Source organism: Cinclus cinclus, chromosome 3 (genome assembly GCF_963662255.1).
Source record: "Cinclus cinclus chromosome 3, bCinCin1.1, whole genome shotgun sequence".
In the NCBI taxonomy this organism is placed as follows: domain Eukaryota; kingdom Metazoa; phylum Chordata; class Aves; order Passeriformes; family Cinclidae; genus Cinclus; species Cinclus cinclus.
This window is the reverse complement of record NC_085048.1, coordinates 69,705,357-69,723,930: the sequence shown is the minus strand read 5'-3', so window position 1 is coordinate 69,723,930 and position 18,574 is coordinate 69,705,357. Positions and strand designations below refer to the sequence as shown.

General features: G+C 40.8%; 1 protein-coding gene across 1 annotated transcript in view; it reads right to left on the bottom strand.

Moving 5' to 3' along the window:
• The window catches only part of PCNX2 (pecanex 2), a 150,614-nt gene that overhangs the window by 1,967 nt on the left and 130,073 nt on the right, over positions 1-18,574 (bottom strand). The window contains exons 28-33 of the mRNA XM_062489044.1: positions 16,696-16,799; positions 9,239-9,383; positions 8,010-8,240; positions 7,406-7,680; positions 6,260-6,447; positions 242-690 (exon numbers count right to left, since the gene is read on the bottom strand). Of these exons, the coding sequence (XP_062345028.1) occupies positions 242-690; positions 6,260-6,447; positions 7,406-7,680; positions 8,010-8,240; positions 9,239-9,383; positions 16,696-16,799 (1,392 nt within the window). The remainder of the gene's footprint in view (positions 1-241; positions 691-6,259; positions 6,448-7,405; positions 7,681-8,009; positions 8,241-9,238; positions 9,384-16,695; positions 16,800-18,574) is intronic.

Sequence of the window (18,574 nt, the reverse complement as noted above, 5' to 3'; positions counted from 1 at the left end):
AACAGCTTCCCCATCAGTTATTCACAAACTCTCACCAACACACTATTATTAATACAAAACAGTTGCATTGTGATGCAGCAAAATCCAAAACAAATACCCAAATCCCAACATTGTTTTGGAAAAAACACTTTTCTGACCATTGAGAAGGAAGAAACCCAGTGGTGGTGAGGACAGTTAAGATCTAGATGGTTGAGCAGAATGGGACTCACAGTCAGTGCTGCTGTTTCAGCTTCAGCCTTACCCGAGCTGTCTGGATTGCTGCTCTGGCAGACGGCCCCATGGCAATGTTCATACTGCTGGATGACTGTGTGTCACTTGTGTTGCCTCCGTCTGCAGCCGAGAGCCCAGAAATCACCAAAGCACTTGAAAAACTTCTCTTGCCAAACAGCAGGCTGAGAGTTGAGCTGGTGGAGGAGGCCAGGCTGGACCTGAGCATTGCTGCAGCTCGGTCCTGCACAGTCAGCTGGCCAGCAACAGGAACAGCGGGGGACTGAGAAAACACAGATGTTGCTGAGTTGTGGAATGATAGCTGACTACTAGAAAGCCTTTGAGCAATTTCGTGGGCAGATGTAGATGTTTGGATGAAAGGCTGGCAGCTTTCTACAATTGGTCCAGAGTGACTTGAAGCAGGGGGCCTTTGGTTTAAAGCAGTGTGTGCCTGGACAGACTGACTCCTGGGTTTTCTCCTGCCTTCAAAAGAAAATAATATATTTAAGTAAGTGGCATTGTGATGAATTCCACGCCATTGACAGTGTCCTATGTGTACATATTACTGTTGGCATATTAACACTGGTTTTATTAGCATCAAAACTCCAAGAATAGCAAAAGTAACAAACTCCTAAACTTACAAATCTTTCTGTGTTTTCCACTACAGGTGTTCTGAGTTTTGGTCAAAATAGCTCTAGAGATTGTGCACTGAGTCAAAAGACAAGGAAATAAGAAGAGACCCCAAGCAAAGCACAGCACTTTAATCACAGGCTCACAGCTGTTCTGCTACTTACAGCTTGATCAGCCCAGTGAATGATTGAGCATAGTGTTGCTGTAATTCTGCTCCCTTTTGACAACCACACTAATGGAATGTTGAATATCTACCTTAAATGGCTTGGTATAATTAAACGCAACAATAAAACAAAAAAACCCGTAAGTTAAAACAATGGTACATTCAAAAGAATTATTCCTGCATATGGGGAGAGAGAATTTGAAAATTCAACCAAGTGGAAGAATACAGCATTCAAGCCACAAGCTAGTTTTTAAGACTAACGGTAAACTACGAGTTCCAAGACAGACATTTACAGTACATCACAGACTTGAAAAGATGCAAATGCTTTTTGGTAGGATATGTTATTGGATGTCTGAATGATACCCACATAAGGCTCTTGTCCCTTTCTGGGAAGCATCTCAAAGCGGCCACTACTGGATACAGAAATTGGATAAGATATTCTGACATGCCTAGACAAATCCTTCCCTGTACAAATACATCCCCATATTTAACATTCATATCAACACCTTCTGTCATTCAAGCAAACAATTTCTGTATTTCTTATGCTTGTGTATTTAAATAGCCATAGAATGAAAAATAAATCATAAAGTACTGGCCAGTGAACCCACCAGAGGCCTGCTTGTACCCAGGCATTCTGCCACGGGTTGGTGTGTGCCGCAGGCCCCAGCAGAGTTCACTGTTTCTGTAGACAGGCTCTAACCCAGGCTTACACAGCAAATACCCCATCACAAGAGTGCCTGCTTGTTTTATTTTTTCTCTCCAGGAAACTCCAAACATTAACACAAGCTGGCATTTTGGTTTCCTGGCTATAGCTATGGGTGGGAAGTTGATGCCAGGAAATCTGTTGAGAGCCATGAACACAGAAACAAGTTTTTCTGGCAGGCATTTCCAGGCTGTTGGTAATTTTTTTTTTTTTTTTTTGCTTTGGTTTTCCCCAGTACCTGACACTTCTCCAAACACTGAAAATTTGCTGGCATAAAGGAATAGAAATCTCACACTATCTTCTAAGAACATGACTGCTGAATTCCTTCAGGTTCAGCAATGCAGAATTTCATATCCAAGCCATTTGCATTATATGCCTGAAACAGGTTGTTTCACATCCACAGACCTGCTTTTCAGAGGCTGGTATCATTATCCCCTTTTTCAAATGCTGAAGCAAAGAGAATTTAGGTAACTTGGCAGAGTGAGATGAGCAGAGCTGTGCTACAACCTAACTGGAGCTCGCTAAAACCTAGTTGGTTTGGCAAGTATTGGACACTTTGACACCTCATTTACAATGTATCTTTAGCTCTACTTCTTTACTCCAAACAACAAAGAAATAATTTTCCTAAGTAATAAGAGCCCCAAGATATCTGCTGGAGAATGATGGAACAGATGCACACAGATCTTGGAAGCTCCTGGACAGTGCTCTCAGGCACAGGATGTGATTCTTGGGGTGGTCCTTGCAGAGCCAGGAGTTGGACTTCTTCAATGGTCCTTGTAGGTGCCCTCCAACTCAGGATACTCTGTGATTCCATGGCCCCTGTGTACTGCTCTGCCAGTGTCCTCTGTCCTTCACGTGCTGTGATGGGCGCCAGGCCTGGCTGCTGTGACTGCGGCTGTGCACACGTCTGGCCTCCGCAGGGATTCAGGTTCTTCAAACCCTGGAGCTCTGCTTTAGTGCTTTGGTTTCTACATCTGATGGTTATTTCAATAGGTTACCTTTCTTAAATAAAAATAGAGGACTGGAATTAAGAACAGAGAGGCTGTGGTGTGTTAGTTTGTGCTGTGGCTAACGTGGCCAAACATCTGTGATTTAAATTGTGAAGCTGACCCCTGTCCAAAAGTATTCTATATTCATCCCAAATGCAGTGATTGGAGCATTGGGCAGGAGACCACCCGCATCTACACCTAAAAAACTCTGTCCCTGAAAACACTTAGAAAAACAAAGGCTGTTCTATAAACTGCATCATGAAATAGGGACACTCTGGGGGAGAACCCCACATGTTTCCAGTGCTCCTGATTTTGGTCATGATTTTATTTGCTTTCCTTGCATTTTGCAGCTTTGCAGACTCAGTGGTACCAGGCTGCAAAATGCAATATGAAATATGAAGAAGTTAAATGCACTTGATGCACAGATTATGAATCTAGAAGGCATTGCTATGATTATCTATTCTGTTGTCCTATATAGCATGGGCCATAGAACGTCCCAGAGTTAAATCCTGTGTAGTTTTATTAATTGCTACTGTGATTTTAAAAAAATGCATCTAGCATCTCCAGTCATGGAGAGTCCATCTTAACCTTTAGTCTCTTGTTTCACTATTTATATGCTCTCTCAATATTAAAAATATGCTCTTGATTTCAAACCTGAATTTGTTTAGTTTTGTTACATCCAAGTCTGCTCAGACCAATGGTCCTTGGTCACCTTTCATTGCCCAGGTAAATACTTACAGACTATGATCAAGGCATCTCTTAAAATACCAATTGCTTGAAAGTGCTTTATCTTTCAATACAAGACATATTTGCCAGAATTTTGATCCTTTTTTTTGGCTCTTCTTTGAAGTGCTTCCAAATGAAAAAATGTTCTTAAATTAGGGCACTAGGACTGTACATGGCAGGACAACAATATTATGATTTTTAACAAGCATAGTGCAAGTTCTTTTCCTGTGCTGTGGTATTGCTTTAATGTCCTCATACTTATTGAACAGAGCTCTTTTTAACCAGCTCTCTTAAAACCCTTCTTGAATGAGTCATTTGGCTTTGCTCAATTAAGCATATAGCTTTGATAGCCACTCTTTCATGTTTTTTGTAGCTGTTAGGATGGAATGAACTGTTTCATGATCAGATCAGCGAAATAGATTATCTGTGTTCTCTCCCAATATAAACAAGACATTTCTTTTCTTATTTTTACATACTGCATATAGGCAAGTCTGCCTTTCTGTACAGTGACAGATAAAGACCACTGCTGGGATTTCTTTTGCTTCTAAATACTCTTTAAAAATCAACAACCACAAGCCCACTTTAATCTTTTTGTCCTTGATGGTCCTAGCCAAAAATTTCTTCTAGTTTCATTCTCTACAGTATCTCAGGAGTGAATATGCATTTCCATTTGCTATCATTTCTTTGGATTTGTTGAGCATGTTTTACCAAAAGCCACGTTGCTTTTCTTATCCAAGTGTGACTTTCTCTCTTGGTTGTAGTTTTCTGGGCACCCAATCAATATGTTATTTTAAACAACTCACAATTAACTTACTTTATTGTATGGTATGCTCAGGATCATTATATCACAATTAAGTTTGCTACTCTGTTATGTCAAGTTATGAGTATGCACATGGGGATTCCTCTAACACTAGACACAATTAAAAGCTGCAGTTATTTTATTCTTGCAATGTGATTTATATTCAGGACAAGATTTATTCCAGTCCTACCCATTATCTTTAGTGATAGGTCAAAATGATCTAATAGGAAACAAACAAGTGTCAAACCACTCAAATTCTCTGCTTTATTTTATACAACAATACCACTAACTTGTTGAAATGTAGAGCTGATTGGCTTACATTACAAGTCCTGATCCCACAATGACAGATTTCACAGTGACCCACTGGCAAACTTAGAATCATAGAATTATTTGGGTTGGAAGGGACAGTAGAGCTTGTCTAGTTCCAACCTCCCTGCTGTGGGGACAGGGACACTATTACTAGATTAGGTTGCTCAAAGCCCCATCCAACCCAGCCTTGAGTACTTGCAGAAATGGGACATCTACTACTTCCCTGGGTAACATGTCACAGTGCCTCACTGCCCTCACAGTACAGATTTTTTCCCTAATATCCAATTAAACCCTAATCCCTTCTTCAGTTTCAAGCCATCCCCCCTTGTTCACTCCATCTTATTGCAAAAAGTCACTTTCCGTCTTGTGAACTCCCTTCACGTACAGGAAAGTTGCAATTAAGACCCCAAAGACCTCTCCAGGTTGAACAAATCCATTTCTCTTTGCTTTTCTTCATATGTAATCATCTTAGTATCCCTTCTCAGGACATGCTCCAATGAGCTGATGTCCTTCCTGTGCTGGCACCCCAGAGCTGGATGCAGCGCTCCAGGTAGGGTCTCACCAGAGCAGAGCAGAGGGGCAGAATCTCCTCCTTCCCCTGCTGCCCACACTGCTTTGGATGCAGCCCAGCACACAGTTGGTTTCTGGGCTGCGAGTGCCCATGGCTGTGTCATGTGCAGTCTCTCATCCACCAACACCCCCAGGTCCTTCTCCTCAGGGTTACTCTCAATCTCTTCATCTCCCAGACTGTGTTGATACTGAGGATTCCCCTGACCCAGGTGCAGCACCTTGCTCTTGTTTAACTGCATGGGATTCCTATGGGCCCATTTCTTGAGCTTGTGCAGGTCCCTCTGGATGGCATCTCATCCTTCAGGTGTGTCAACTGCACCACTCAGCTCAGTGTCATCTGCAAACCTGCTGAGAGTGCACTTGATCCCTTTGTGTGTGTCACTAATGAAGATACAAAATAACAATGGTCCCAGGATGGACCCCAGAGGGACATCACTTCTCACTGATGTCCATCAGGACTCTGAGCCATTGACACTACCCTCTGGATGTGATTGTCCTAATAATTGCTTGTCTATTTCACTTAACATACATTTCCAATGTAAAGGCCACTAGTTCTACCTTTCCAATATGTCTGAAGCACTTTTGAATCTGTAATTTGAGAAGGGCTCAGCTGTTACTCGACAGAATGACTAACAACATTTAATTTTCTCTTGGTAACTGCTATATAGACATAAGAAGCTATTTTCCATTTGTTTGTTCTCCACATGTGCTGATGAGCAGCCAAACCAATTCCTCAAATAAATTGTCACGGTCCTTCCAAGATAATTAAGATTTTTGCATGCTTTCATTCTGCTGTTCCCAGCCAACAATAAGCCGAGGTTCACGGTGGCACAGGCTCCCTGCATTGCATGTGTACACTCCCTCCCATCTGCATTTCTCATTCTGGCATTCTTAGTGGCACCTGCTAGGCCAAAAATTACCCATAATGGAATTTGACAGTGGAACCTTTGGTGAATCACTTTTGTGCTACACCCTCCCAGTAAACACGTGGAACAATATCAAGAAGCCATCTCCTACACGTTCTTGGTTACTAAGAGAGACAAACCACACTCTCTTTCTAAAATTAGTTTTCCACTGGATTTGAGGATTCCCCAAAAGCATCAGCCTATGTGACCCCCCCCAGGAGAAGACTTCAGAGAAAGGCAAGTAAATTGTGTAAATACCTGCCCGCTGGTGGACCTCTTGAGATGAAGTTTGCAGGTGAGGGGTTCCATCCCTGGTGGGCTGTGAGCTACTGCTCTGGCTTGAATTCCCTGTAGAATTGTTGCTAGATGAAGACCCCCCTCCACTGTCCACTTCTTCAACATTGCCTCTCTCATGATGAGCTGCTGCATGGCAGTCCTTTCGCATTCTGTTTGCAGGAATACACACAGCCACTTGTTACTCATGAAAATTTGTGTCACCAGAGTTAGGTGCCCTCAAAGAGTGTTCACTCTCACACCACTGCAGGTCTTCTGACATTCTATGAGATGGCAATGGTGTGATAAGCTTACTCGGAACAAAATTCTATATGACAGTTGTATATGACCCTTGGCCATGTTTAGTGGCTATAGAACCCTAAAATACCTTAGCGCTCTTTATCTAACGTTACAGTGGTCTCCCAAAATTAACTTCTGAATGAAGTAACCAAGTAGCAAAGAGGAATGGGCTGGAGAGAGCTCAGAGGGATGGGTTGCATGGTGGGAAACTAGCATGTTAAACCATTAGATATAATATTAACATTTCAACATAGGTCTTGGTATGTGAGCTGGCTCCCATCTTGTCCCCATGGTGCCCTGCCTCTCCTCAGCTACAGTGCCAAGAGGGCAGGGAATGAGGCAAGGGAGTTATTGCTATGAACTGATCATGCATAGTTAGGGGCAGTCAGGCAGTTTTGGTGAATAGCAAGTACATTTTTAGGTGTGTTTTGGTCAAGAACAATAACTTGGGGATGAATATCTAACTGATGAAGCTTTGGAGCATAACTCACCAAAATACACGTTTACTCATGTTCAGAGTTACAGAAAAGATACCCTTATTTAGGGTCTCTTTTAAACATAAACAGTAAAATTCCATGGAATAAGGGAAGTGTCTGCAGTGCTGTGTGATTTGAATGACTCTTGTTGAACATATAGAGAGCTTTGTCATGAACGAGTTAATGGATTTTCTTTCTGTTCTATTTGCAGCACCATTATGTTGTATTCTGAGTTACTTGCAATTAATTTCTTTACTCATAGATAACAATACAGAAATACTCTCTTTTAACAGAAAATACAGTGTAACTGAGACTGCAGGGTCTCTTATCAGCATAGCCAAAATTTAACACCTACCTTAACCATTTGGATTTGAACCACTTTTTAATGTTGTCCAAACTGACAGGTCCCCCCCAAATATTCCTCAGTTGGCTGTGTGTCCCAAGGTACGAGGTGGTCAGGGGGGAAACATACATTGGATATCCCAGTGGCTGATCACATGAAGAATTAATTAAGTTCCGCAACACCTGTTTATTGTTCTGGATGCTTCCTCTCTCTGGGTTACGATTGCGTAAGAAAATCAGTTCCTGCTGCTGGCCAGCCCAAAGCCCTCTGACGCACTCCTTGTTGACCTGCAGGTGGGTTAAAACATTTGCTACTCAAGATGCAGAACTACAGGATCTAAGTAGAACAGCAGTGGCTGAGTGTGCAAACATATGATCATGTCTTTGCACCAACAGCTTTTGATGAACTTTTGCATCTACTCCCTGGTAAAGCATGGAATGTTGTTTCAGAGACATAAACGTGGGTGGCAAAATGGAATTCAACTGAAGAGAGCTCATTTCGCCTCTAGTCCCTGCTTTAAAAACTACGCTGAACTTCTTTTGGCCACATTATTCAGAAATAGTACTAGTTACCACAACCCTAAATTACTGCACTATTAGAAAGATGGCATATGTACCTTGATCACCTTGAAGCTCAGGTAGCTTTTGTGGAGCATGATAACTTTATATTCATCTGCTCCTTCATCTACCACGTGTCTCAGAGTCAGCAGCTCCTCCCGGTTGGACAGGACTGCGCTGCGCCAGGCTGGGTCCCCTTCATGACAAATCACAACCTTTTCTTCAAAGGATTGGATCGCTTCGTACAAAACTGCTGGGTCCTCGTACTCATCTGGGCACGTGAACTGGTCCTGGTCGTACAGGAAAAAGTATTGAAGAGGTACATTCGTGAAAACCCAAAAACTATTGACAGTAAAAATACTGGCTTCTGAACAGTTGCCAGCTGGCCCCCTCCAAGTGACTTGACGTTTGCTAAAGCGTGTCTTTTGGGAGATTCATTTAATAGTAATATAGAAAGGTTCCATTTCGGTTTTATTGTAACCTGTTCTGATCTCATGACTACACTGGTCAAAGACACTTGGAGAATACCAGCTTATCCATTTTTAAATTTTTTTAAATGAATAGTGCAACTACGGGAGGCAGAGCTTTTGGTTAAGTTGGAGAGAGATATCACTTAGAGCAGTCCACAGTGCTTGTGGAAATTCTTATTTTTATTCACAAAACCCCACCAACAATAGCACTGACTGGGAATCCATCAGCAAATACCACAATACCAAAACTTCATCCAGCAGTACCATGGCCAGCGATAACATATTAAAACTATTGTATCAATGAATTAGGTATGAATTCACAGCATCCAGAACAATTATAAATATCACCCATGATAAAAGCATGATACTAAATCATAATGTACCAGAGCAACAACAAAATCAATTCCAAGCTATACAGGGCCTGAGCTGAAATTAGCAGTGAAATCAGCATAATCAATGTATTTCCTTTCAATCTAGAAACCACCTTTATAGTATCCACACAAGTAAAATATGAAAAGATTTGCTGCTTTCTTTTGATGAAAAATGCAGGGTCAAGCTCTGCAAAGTAGTTTCAAATGGGCAGCAGGGGGTTCAGAAAAGAAAATCAAGTGAATGCAAAATAAATAAACACCAAACTCTTCCATTCTAAGGATGTTTCTTAGAATAAGGTAGCAAGCATCTATTAGCATGTAAATAACATCTATTTCCCTCTTTTTTTTTCCCTCCCCTTTGGACAGTTGCTAAGGTATCCTGTGTTTTCCTAAGAAAACAGACATAAGAGTAAATGTTAAAAATAAACACATAAATAAATACCCTACCTGGTGTAGCTTCAGAGACATTCGGATTGCTGGGGCAACAACCTTATGCAACAGATCCATGTCTGCAAAGACCCACTCATCTTTTGCTGCTATCCGGAAGTCTCCTTTAAACAGTGCATGGAGCCCATAAAGAAAAGAGTCCAAGCTGTAAGACAAAGGCAGCAATCACTCCCAGAAGTCATTCCTGTCTTTCCAAGCCAGATCTATCAGTCACCAGCTTCATGCTGACCTGTGCAGTGCCTGGTGACCCTCTGACCCAGGGTGAATGCCTGTGCTCGTTGTAAAGCAGGTGTCACGTTTCTCTAACAAAAAAAAAATTCCTTGGGAGAGGCAGTTTTCCTTCTTCATGCACTGTAAATGAGTGGCCATGAGATGAATGGGGCACCCAGAATGAATGATGTCCTCAGGATGGATGACTGAGTCACAGGGTGCCTCAGGGCACTGCTTCTCTGCAGCTGTGCCAAAGAGACCAGGTCAGAGTGCCAGCTGCACTGCTGGCTTATTTGAAAGTTTATTAATCAATCCTATTAGCACTTCTCCTCGCAAGTGAAAAATAATAATAGAAAAAAATACTTTCAGGAAATCCAAGACCTTTCTCATGACATTCAAACCTAAATGTGAACATTAAAGCAGATGTACTGAGAATATTATATTTCAGAACTGTTCAGCAAATCAGGTGAGAGCAGGAATCAACAAACAGGTGCTTCCTACTGAAGCAATGAGCCCTAAAGGAAATACACACTGGGTTTCTGTTTTTTTAACGTAAGAAACTAGATGTAGGCAGTTCTGCCTGGTCTTGCATGATGGTTTACCTGGAACCTGACATATAAGCACAAGGTAAAAGCTACAAAATCAGGTAGTTGTTAGAAGGTGGTTGCGTGAGAGTTTTGTGAAGGGAAACAATCAGCCTTCAGCTCCGGCACCCTGAATTACAAAATTCCCATGCCACTGTAAATTGTATAATGCTTGTAAGGTGACTGCTGTCCCAATGTTGCTCTGAAGAAGTGATCTCAAAATTGAGGAAAACGACCCATCATTTACAAACAGGCATATCTTGCAAACCTGCAGGACATGGTTTCATCTACTTGCTAAGATTTTACTTTTACAACAGTTGATCTTTTAGACTGTAAAAACTCTGGGGAGAAGCTGTATTAAGATATTAGTAGTTTTCATTACTGCCCAGCCTTTCTCTAGAAAACACATAGTCTTTTCACATAATTGAGCTTTCTTAATTATTTGAAAAAAATTAAAATATTTTCAATATATTTTCTTTTCTGACAGAGGAAGAAGAGACTGGGAGAATGCCTTGCCAACTTCAGCTCAAAGGCATTCTAATTTTGCTCTTGATGGGTAGTGTGTCTTAGAAATTAAAGTGGAAATACATTATGTTGTTACCAGAGAAACAGCTGGATACTGATTTCTCCATGAAAGCCTCATGTAATACAAAATCAACTAATCAGTGGGACCAAAACTAGCCAGAAAGGCAGGGCTGCTGTCACTGCTGGGAACATAAGGATTACAGAGAAACTTTTATGAATTATTTACTGCATTTATTAGTACTAAGTTACATATTAAAACATGCCTATGAGAGACAGGCACACTCAGATTTTCAAGACATTCAGGCACTGATTTTAGTGGGAGTCATTATGTGTCCTTAAGGAGTAGGTCCTGGTCCCCACTGACTTTCAATCCATCATCTCCACAGTTCACAAAATGATAATGATACCCAAACCCTACTTAATAGCTAGGAAAGCCCTAGAATAAGCCAGCTGGGAGAGTGTGGGGAGAACGGTGAGTGCAGCCAGGTGAAATACGTGAAAATGCAACACATCAGGAAGGCTCCTTTCACTTGCCCACCCACCAGACAACGTCAGTATATACAGCTGAATCCTTGCCTGGAAAAAAAACAAACTTCTGTACCCAAATATTCTTCCCAGGATGAAACTGTAAAAGCTATCTTGAATTCTGCATCTAATGATGATCTATAGTATAGTTTCTCCCCACATAACACCCCCTATATTTGCTCTGAAAAGTTGGCTGGAATGAAGGGAGGAGTAGGCAGGAGAGAGAACTGGTTTTTACATCTTGGGAGGCTCTCAGAGCCAAATCTGAACACCAGAGCAGACAGACAGAGTGTGCATTCACATCAAAGTGTCTTACAGGCATCAGCACCAGCTAAACAGGCTGCTGTGAAGATCAGGATGTGCTGAAGGCACGGCTGGGACTAGGACAGCCATGCAAACTGCAGCTAAGCATCAGCACAGGGAGCAGGGGAAAGCATGTACAGCTCTCCCTGGGCTTAGGGGAGGCTCAACCATTTGTCATCCCTCTGCATAATCAGTTCTCTAACTCAGGAGATTTTTAAGAACAAACATGACTGCTACAGGGAGCAAATCAGTAGTGGCAATAGTTGTGAGAGGCTGAGAGTCAATTATTTTATGTATTGTATTTTCCACCAGAGCGGTCTGGACGAGATTGCTGTATTCACAAATCCATGGGCATCTTTTATTCTCCTGACAACTGTAATGAGGCTTTTGGGTACATTCTGCCTATAATGTGACACTATCTCAAGTCATTACTTCTGTAACATGCAGCCTCCTTAATCCATATAAGATACAGCTCTCGTTATTCTTCCCATTGTTATGCTCTCTCCTGAAGACACTAATGAGATTATTATGAAGCTGTAAAAGTCAACCACTTTGATCTCAGGCCTGTCTCTCAACCACTTTCATCTCAGGCCTCACTCAAGGTTGTTGCTGTTTTCTTGGCCCACTTTTAACACACCTCAGTTAGTAATCTGCTGTAGTTACAGGCTGGTTCAAAATATTTAAAAAACAAGGTAAAATTACATGTCAAAGAAACAACATTAATCTGTAAGAGATGTAACTACTGTATTTGGAAACATTTCCAACCCTCTGAGCTAACAACCTGGAAAGCTGCTGTCACAACTGCAAGCTATTTTAGAACAAGACTGGTAGGTGTGTGGGAACCATCAGCCTCTGGAAGGTGCAGAAAAGAGGGGATTAAGTAGTGCCACAAACACCAAAGGGAGGGCAACAGTGCCAAAGCAAATACTCCCTCCTACTGCACTCCTCACACTGAAACTAAAAGCATTTAGTGCCAACCCGAAAACAGTATGGATGCAGACTAATGTGCTGGTGAATGTCTCCGTGTGTGTTTTGCATCTGCAGACCTTCTCCAATGTTAACTGTAGGTTTATTTAAAGAATAAAGGAACGGGCATATCTGTGAGCTAGTAATGACCTGAATGTCATAGTTTGCCTGAAATATTTTACAGTGGTGGCCCTTCTAATTGGATATTTTATATGACAGTGGTTGTGAGCTAAGAGTAAAACTTTCCTGCCCTGCTCAGCTCTGGCAGACTTGATCAAGCTGCACCGTCTGCTTGAACTCCCAGCAGCAGTGCAGCACCAGCAGCAGCCCTGTGGTGCCATGGCCCATGTCCTCTATGTCTTCCCCTTCCCTCAGATACTGGGCAGGGCAGTGGGGTGACCAGGTGGGAAGGGGCAAGTGGGGTCAGCTTCTCCCCTGGGTTTCAGAGCGAGCAGCAGTTCCTCCAGGAAGAGGCATTCCTTGGAATGACCCTTTGTCTAAACTGAGCTTGGGGAACCTGAGCAGCCAATCTTAGCAGTGTTGAAAGTATCTGATGAGAGATGCTTTATTGAGAGATTTTGTATTTTTCCAAATCTGTAGGCTTTTTACTGAATATTTCTTTACTAGTAGCTTTAGTGGCTGAATAGAATATTCTGTAATTTTTTAACCAATACACAACTAAACGTATCACTCACATCTGAATAAATGAATAGTAATGTCATGTCAGTCTTCAAATAGCATTTTGTGCAGGATGCCTCCTAATGACAGTTTAAAAGAGCAAATTATTTGCATTGCAATGTTCTGCCTCCTTAATGAAGGCATTTATTGTGTAATCTAGTGTTAATATTAGGTTTCTACTGACATTTACATGAACAGGTACAGTGAATAATTATTTACATACATTATATAAGACCATTTAAAATCTTGGTTTACACAGTGACATTTGCTGATTAGTAGATTAGACAAAATCATGTGTAAATGAGTGCAAATTGATAGTTTGCATACACAATGTAAACTTGACTCTCAACTCTGTAGTGCACAGCCCATGGTAACATTACCTTTGCTCCACTGCACAGCAACTGTCACTCTTCTAAGACACAGCAAGGACCAGACTTAGTCCAGAGAAAGTTTCCTACTACCTGCTTTGTCACCTCTGAGAATGAAACATGAACTGCAGAGCACAGCAGATTCTCAGCTGGTTTGCTTCCACTGATCATCTGAAATGCTTCATACAGTGAGAAGAGTATGACACCTACCTGGTCCTTACATCTCAAACTCATTCCAAAAGCTCCACCAATGTTGTACACAAGATGCTTCACAGAGAGAATTAAAAGAAAGTCCCAAGATGATGTTCAAGGTAAATTCTCAGCACTTACCAGAGTAATCTAAATCTGTATTTTGTAATCCAGCGTGACAAAACGTGTTAGGGGCCCTGACCTCTGACAAAATGGCCCACACCCCAACAGCCAGAGTCATGGAATAGCCTGGGTTGGAAGGGACCTTAAAGTTCCAACCTCATACATGTGGTAAATCCCCCTCACATGCACACATCTGGCTGTGGGACTCCTGCTCTGACCATTCCTGAGAAAACTAAAATCCTCTTCAGCACCAGTAATCTCCAAAAGATCCCCAAAATATCATGGCACCTCTTCAAAGAAAAGGACTGTGAAACATAACTCAAGAAAACATTCCTCCAGCTTCTGAGGACCTTAAGTACCTCTCCCCCATCTGACTGAAAGCAAACCTGCAGCAGTCTGAGAGCTGGGGGCAAGGACCAGCAGGAACACTCAAGATCGCCCTTGGTGAGAGCTGCTGTGCTCTGCCAGTCACAGAGAGAGGAGTGCCTGAAGACAATTCTCACGAGCATCTCCTGGCCTCATCACCACTGCACACATTGGACAAAGTCTCCTTCCCCTAGCATGCAGTATAATTGTATTTCTATTGGAGTCTCACTGACTGACTGCTCATTTGTGTTTAAACAAGTTGTGCAGATGTGTCTGAAGCAATAATCACCATAAGTAGGGTTAGACCTGCCCTTCAAGCTCAAGTGAAGGTATCTGGGGGATTTCTGTTGATAAAGGTCTTGATGTCGGGGGGTGGGGTACCCACCTTTCTCTTTAGTTAGTAATTTCTACTAAATTGGTTTTGTCAGTTAAGATATATACATTCTAAAAGACAAGAAGAAAGGTATTTTACCAAGCCAAAATAATGTTTTATAGCTGCAGCAATTTATAACTTCAGCTGTGCTACTCAGATTCCTTTTCTGTTTCTCCAGATCCTTCTGACAGTGGAAATACATTAAAGGTAATTTAACCAGGTGGGGAAGTGACACAGTTTTTCCACAGTTAAACTTTCCCAGGGAAAGCTTCTGTGAAGTAGCATTTGAAAAGATACTGACAGAAGCTTCCACTTAGTCCCTTTTATGTCGCAAAATACATTTTAAAAATAAAATTATTTGATACTGTCCTGGAGAACTTACCTTAATAAAAAGAAAACCAGGACTTAATTGAAGGTTATATAGAACAGATTAAAAAAAAAAAGTGACAGAAACTCAGATGACTAGCCCAGTTTTTGCTTTTCTGCAGACCTTCCATCCCCAAGAAAAGTATTTTTAAATATGGAGAGTCCCCTTATCAAAAGAGAGGAAGTACTTCAGTTCGTTGGCATTTGTCAGATTTTGAAAAGACATGGTATAGCTTACTCCTGAAGTTATTAAAATCTTTACAGAACACTATACAAATAATTATCCTGAACATTCATACTTTCCATGTTAAGCTTTGGAAAATCTCTGATAATATTATCCCTTTGCATTAGCTACTAACCATGTAAGCCAGTACAAATAGGTGACATTGTTATCGTATCTGTACTAGAGCCAAAGCATTGTAATGAAGATTTTAAGATCCAGTGGAAAGTACATGCAATGTGATGACAGTTTTAGGAAGCTTTTGTGTTATTTTTAGATGAATTCCTAATATCACTGTGACTATCTATTTCAGGCCCAGACAAATATCGCTTTAATATTTTCTCAAACAAATACCATAAATGCACATAAACTTTCCCATTATGCCCTCAAACTCTAAAATTTAGATCATCAAAAAATAGGACAATTTAAAAAATACTAATGACTTACCTAACATCATAGTAATTTGTATGAATAGAAATGAAGGGAGAAGAAATGCAACCCAGAAGAAAACTACTACAGGAAGGGAATGTGCAAGGACTAGTAGAAAAGAGATGACAAAAGCCACTTTAGAAAGCAGAAATCAGCAGCACAACAAGCAAAAAGCCATGTGAGCCACAAACATTTTGCATGGAACAAAATGTTAAAAATGTCTCAACAGATAACAAAGCTAGAATGAATATTTAAAAGGACTGTTTTATCTTATAACAAAATGCATTCCAAATCACACATGCTGTCTTTGTTTGCTTGTTAGTAAGACAAATCCTCTCCAAGGAGCATGTTGATAGAATTCTAGGTAGCTTTGCTCAACATTCTGTGCCAACACAGCAAGGTCACTTAGAAACTGTATTTATTCAGCTTCTCCATTGTTACTAAACTCCTGTGCGCACAGAGGGGTCAAACACATCTAATAAAACCTAAAAAAATTATGTGGGAAGTTAAACTTCATTAAAATAAAAATTATTTCATTAAGAAAATGCCTCATTTATAGCACAGTGTAAATTATATTGTATAAAATCCAAACAACTCAGAATTCCCAGTGAAAATGGAAGAGTCCCTAATGAAAATATAAGACAAAGAGCATATTTAGAAACAATCACAATGAAACGTGTTTTAATTGACCAGACTTCCTAGGAAGAAGTGTTTTGAATGAATGAACAAATGAGCAAGGTAGACTGAGAACAGACAAAGCTTTAGCCTCAGGAGATGAGAGGTTCTCCCTTCCTTAGTTGCCAGAATGAAGTGGTACAATGAACAGGAATGCACCCCTGAGGAATACAGATGAGAACCTTTATACATTTATTATTATTTAGCTAACTACAACTCAGATGACAGCAGTTTTTTTCCTCTTCTGGAGATTTCTTCCTCCTACTGGAATGCCAGAGGAAGGACAGCATTCCAGTAGCCAGGCATGAGTGAACACAAGCAATAACCATTGCTACCCATTATTTCAATCAAAAATTCTGCTTTGTCCTATAAAATAAAGACTGATATTAGCTATTTAGTCAACCACAAAGAAAAAGACGACCAGGAATGACAGAAAACATTTTATGGAGGAATGAGATTTCACCTTGATCTAATCTTCTCTTGAGATCTTCCATCACATGCAAAAAGACAAACAGGTCTTTGTTTCAATATGAGGAAAAAGGATTCCTAAAGATTACCTGATGGCCATATTGTGAGATGCAGTTCCCAAAGCTCTCCGACCCAGTATACACAAGGCAAAGGAAAGTGTCACTAGAGGAGAATCCTCATCGCTGTCCAGGTGCTACAAATTTTTAAGATTAGCATGTTACTCTAAGTGCAAACATCACATTTAAAAGCACCACAATGCTACAACCGTAACAATCATAACATTTGCATGTAGCTGGACCTACACACCAAAATATTCTTTGCAATTAAACAGACCAAGAAGGAAGACCATCACTATCAGAGGATTTTTGCAGAATGCAAGCTTGTTTTGCCCACTGGCTAGAAACAGAACATTTCGTTCTCAGGTAGTGAGATCCCAAGGCAAGGGAGCTTTGCTGGTGGTGTTTTATTGTGGGGTTTTTGTTTGCTTCCACTCCTCCCAGATCTGACATTCTAAACTGGAGGAGGTTCCTTATTGTTTGGAGACACTGCAATTGGAGACAGTCAAAACCCTTTTCATGGAACACAGCTCCTATTAAAGCTTACCACAGATTCCAGAACTACAATCTCTTTGGAAAAGTTTGGAGGTACACACTTTTAGTGAATAACAATATCTGTCTAAATGGCTGATGGCACTGACTGCCCATTTCAACAAGCAGTCAGAACATTTAATTTATGTTTACTAGCTCAGGAGAGGTTTTTCAATGAAATTTTCACAAAGAAAACTTTGCTACAAAGCAGGAGGAAAAAACTGAACAACCCCTCATGCATGTTAATTTTCAGGAGTACACAGATTATTATTTCAGTCCATGCAATGAGTGATTTCTTAGAGCTTTCTTTGACTCTAAAACTGAAGCCAATTATAATGGAGAATGTAGCTCCTTCTATAAAATATATTGATTTTCTGGGTTATGTGTACAGTGAACTTGTTTTTTTTTTAATTCTACCATCTACATGAACTTTGCTTCTCTATAGTCAGTGAATTAAAAAACAAAGGTAAAACATGTAACATAAAGATAAATGTGTGTGTGTGTGGCACCAGTGTAGGCATTAATTTGCCATTTGAAGTCTAACTTACGTGTTTCAAGCCTATTCTAAATCTATTACTGAATTTGAAATCTAAGCCAGAGAACAAGTGGAAAGGCATCAATTAACAGCGGCTTTCCCCACACCATGCAATTCTTTGTGCATCAGAACTTGGGAGCTGAGACACGGCGATGAGAAACAAAAGAAGTATTTCTAGTAGGAGGAGATGGTGGGAAAGGGCTCAGAAGACAATTAAATGAAAACAATATCAATATAATGATATGCATGGGAACTGGTGGAATGGTACTCAGCATCAGAGATATGAGAAGGAACCAAAGTGGAGCAGAAACAGTCAAGAAAGATTCAGTGGTGTTACACCAAGGTCAGTAATGGGATGTGCAGTCTGTAATCCTGAGTGGAAAAATGCACAAATACAGCACATCATGGCCAGGAAAAAGACACTTCTCCACTTTTGCCACTATCAGCAATAATTAGAAAATTATATTGAGACAATATGCTTGTTTGAAACTGTACTTTCCCTCTGAGCTATTTTGAGTATTCCATGGAAACACAGTAGTGCATTTCTGACAAATGCCTGCCGACCATCAGTAATCTTAGTATTATCAGATATAATCTCAGAGCATGCAAATGCACCACTGCACATCTGCCCTTGACCTTCTAGAGCTGGGAGTGGTTTCACACAGTTCTTTGGTGTAGTTCATGTTTGTGTCACAAGCTCTCAGAGGTGACCTATGCCAGCAGGGAGTGTGCCATGCACTCTCTTACCATCCTGCAACTGTACACAAATACAGGCAAATTTCTGAAAAGGATACACAGAAATCACAGACATTTGGCAAAAGTAACCAATCACCGGCCACACTGAAG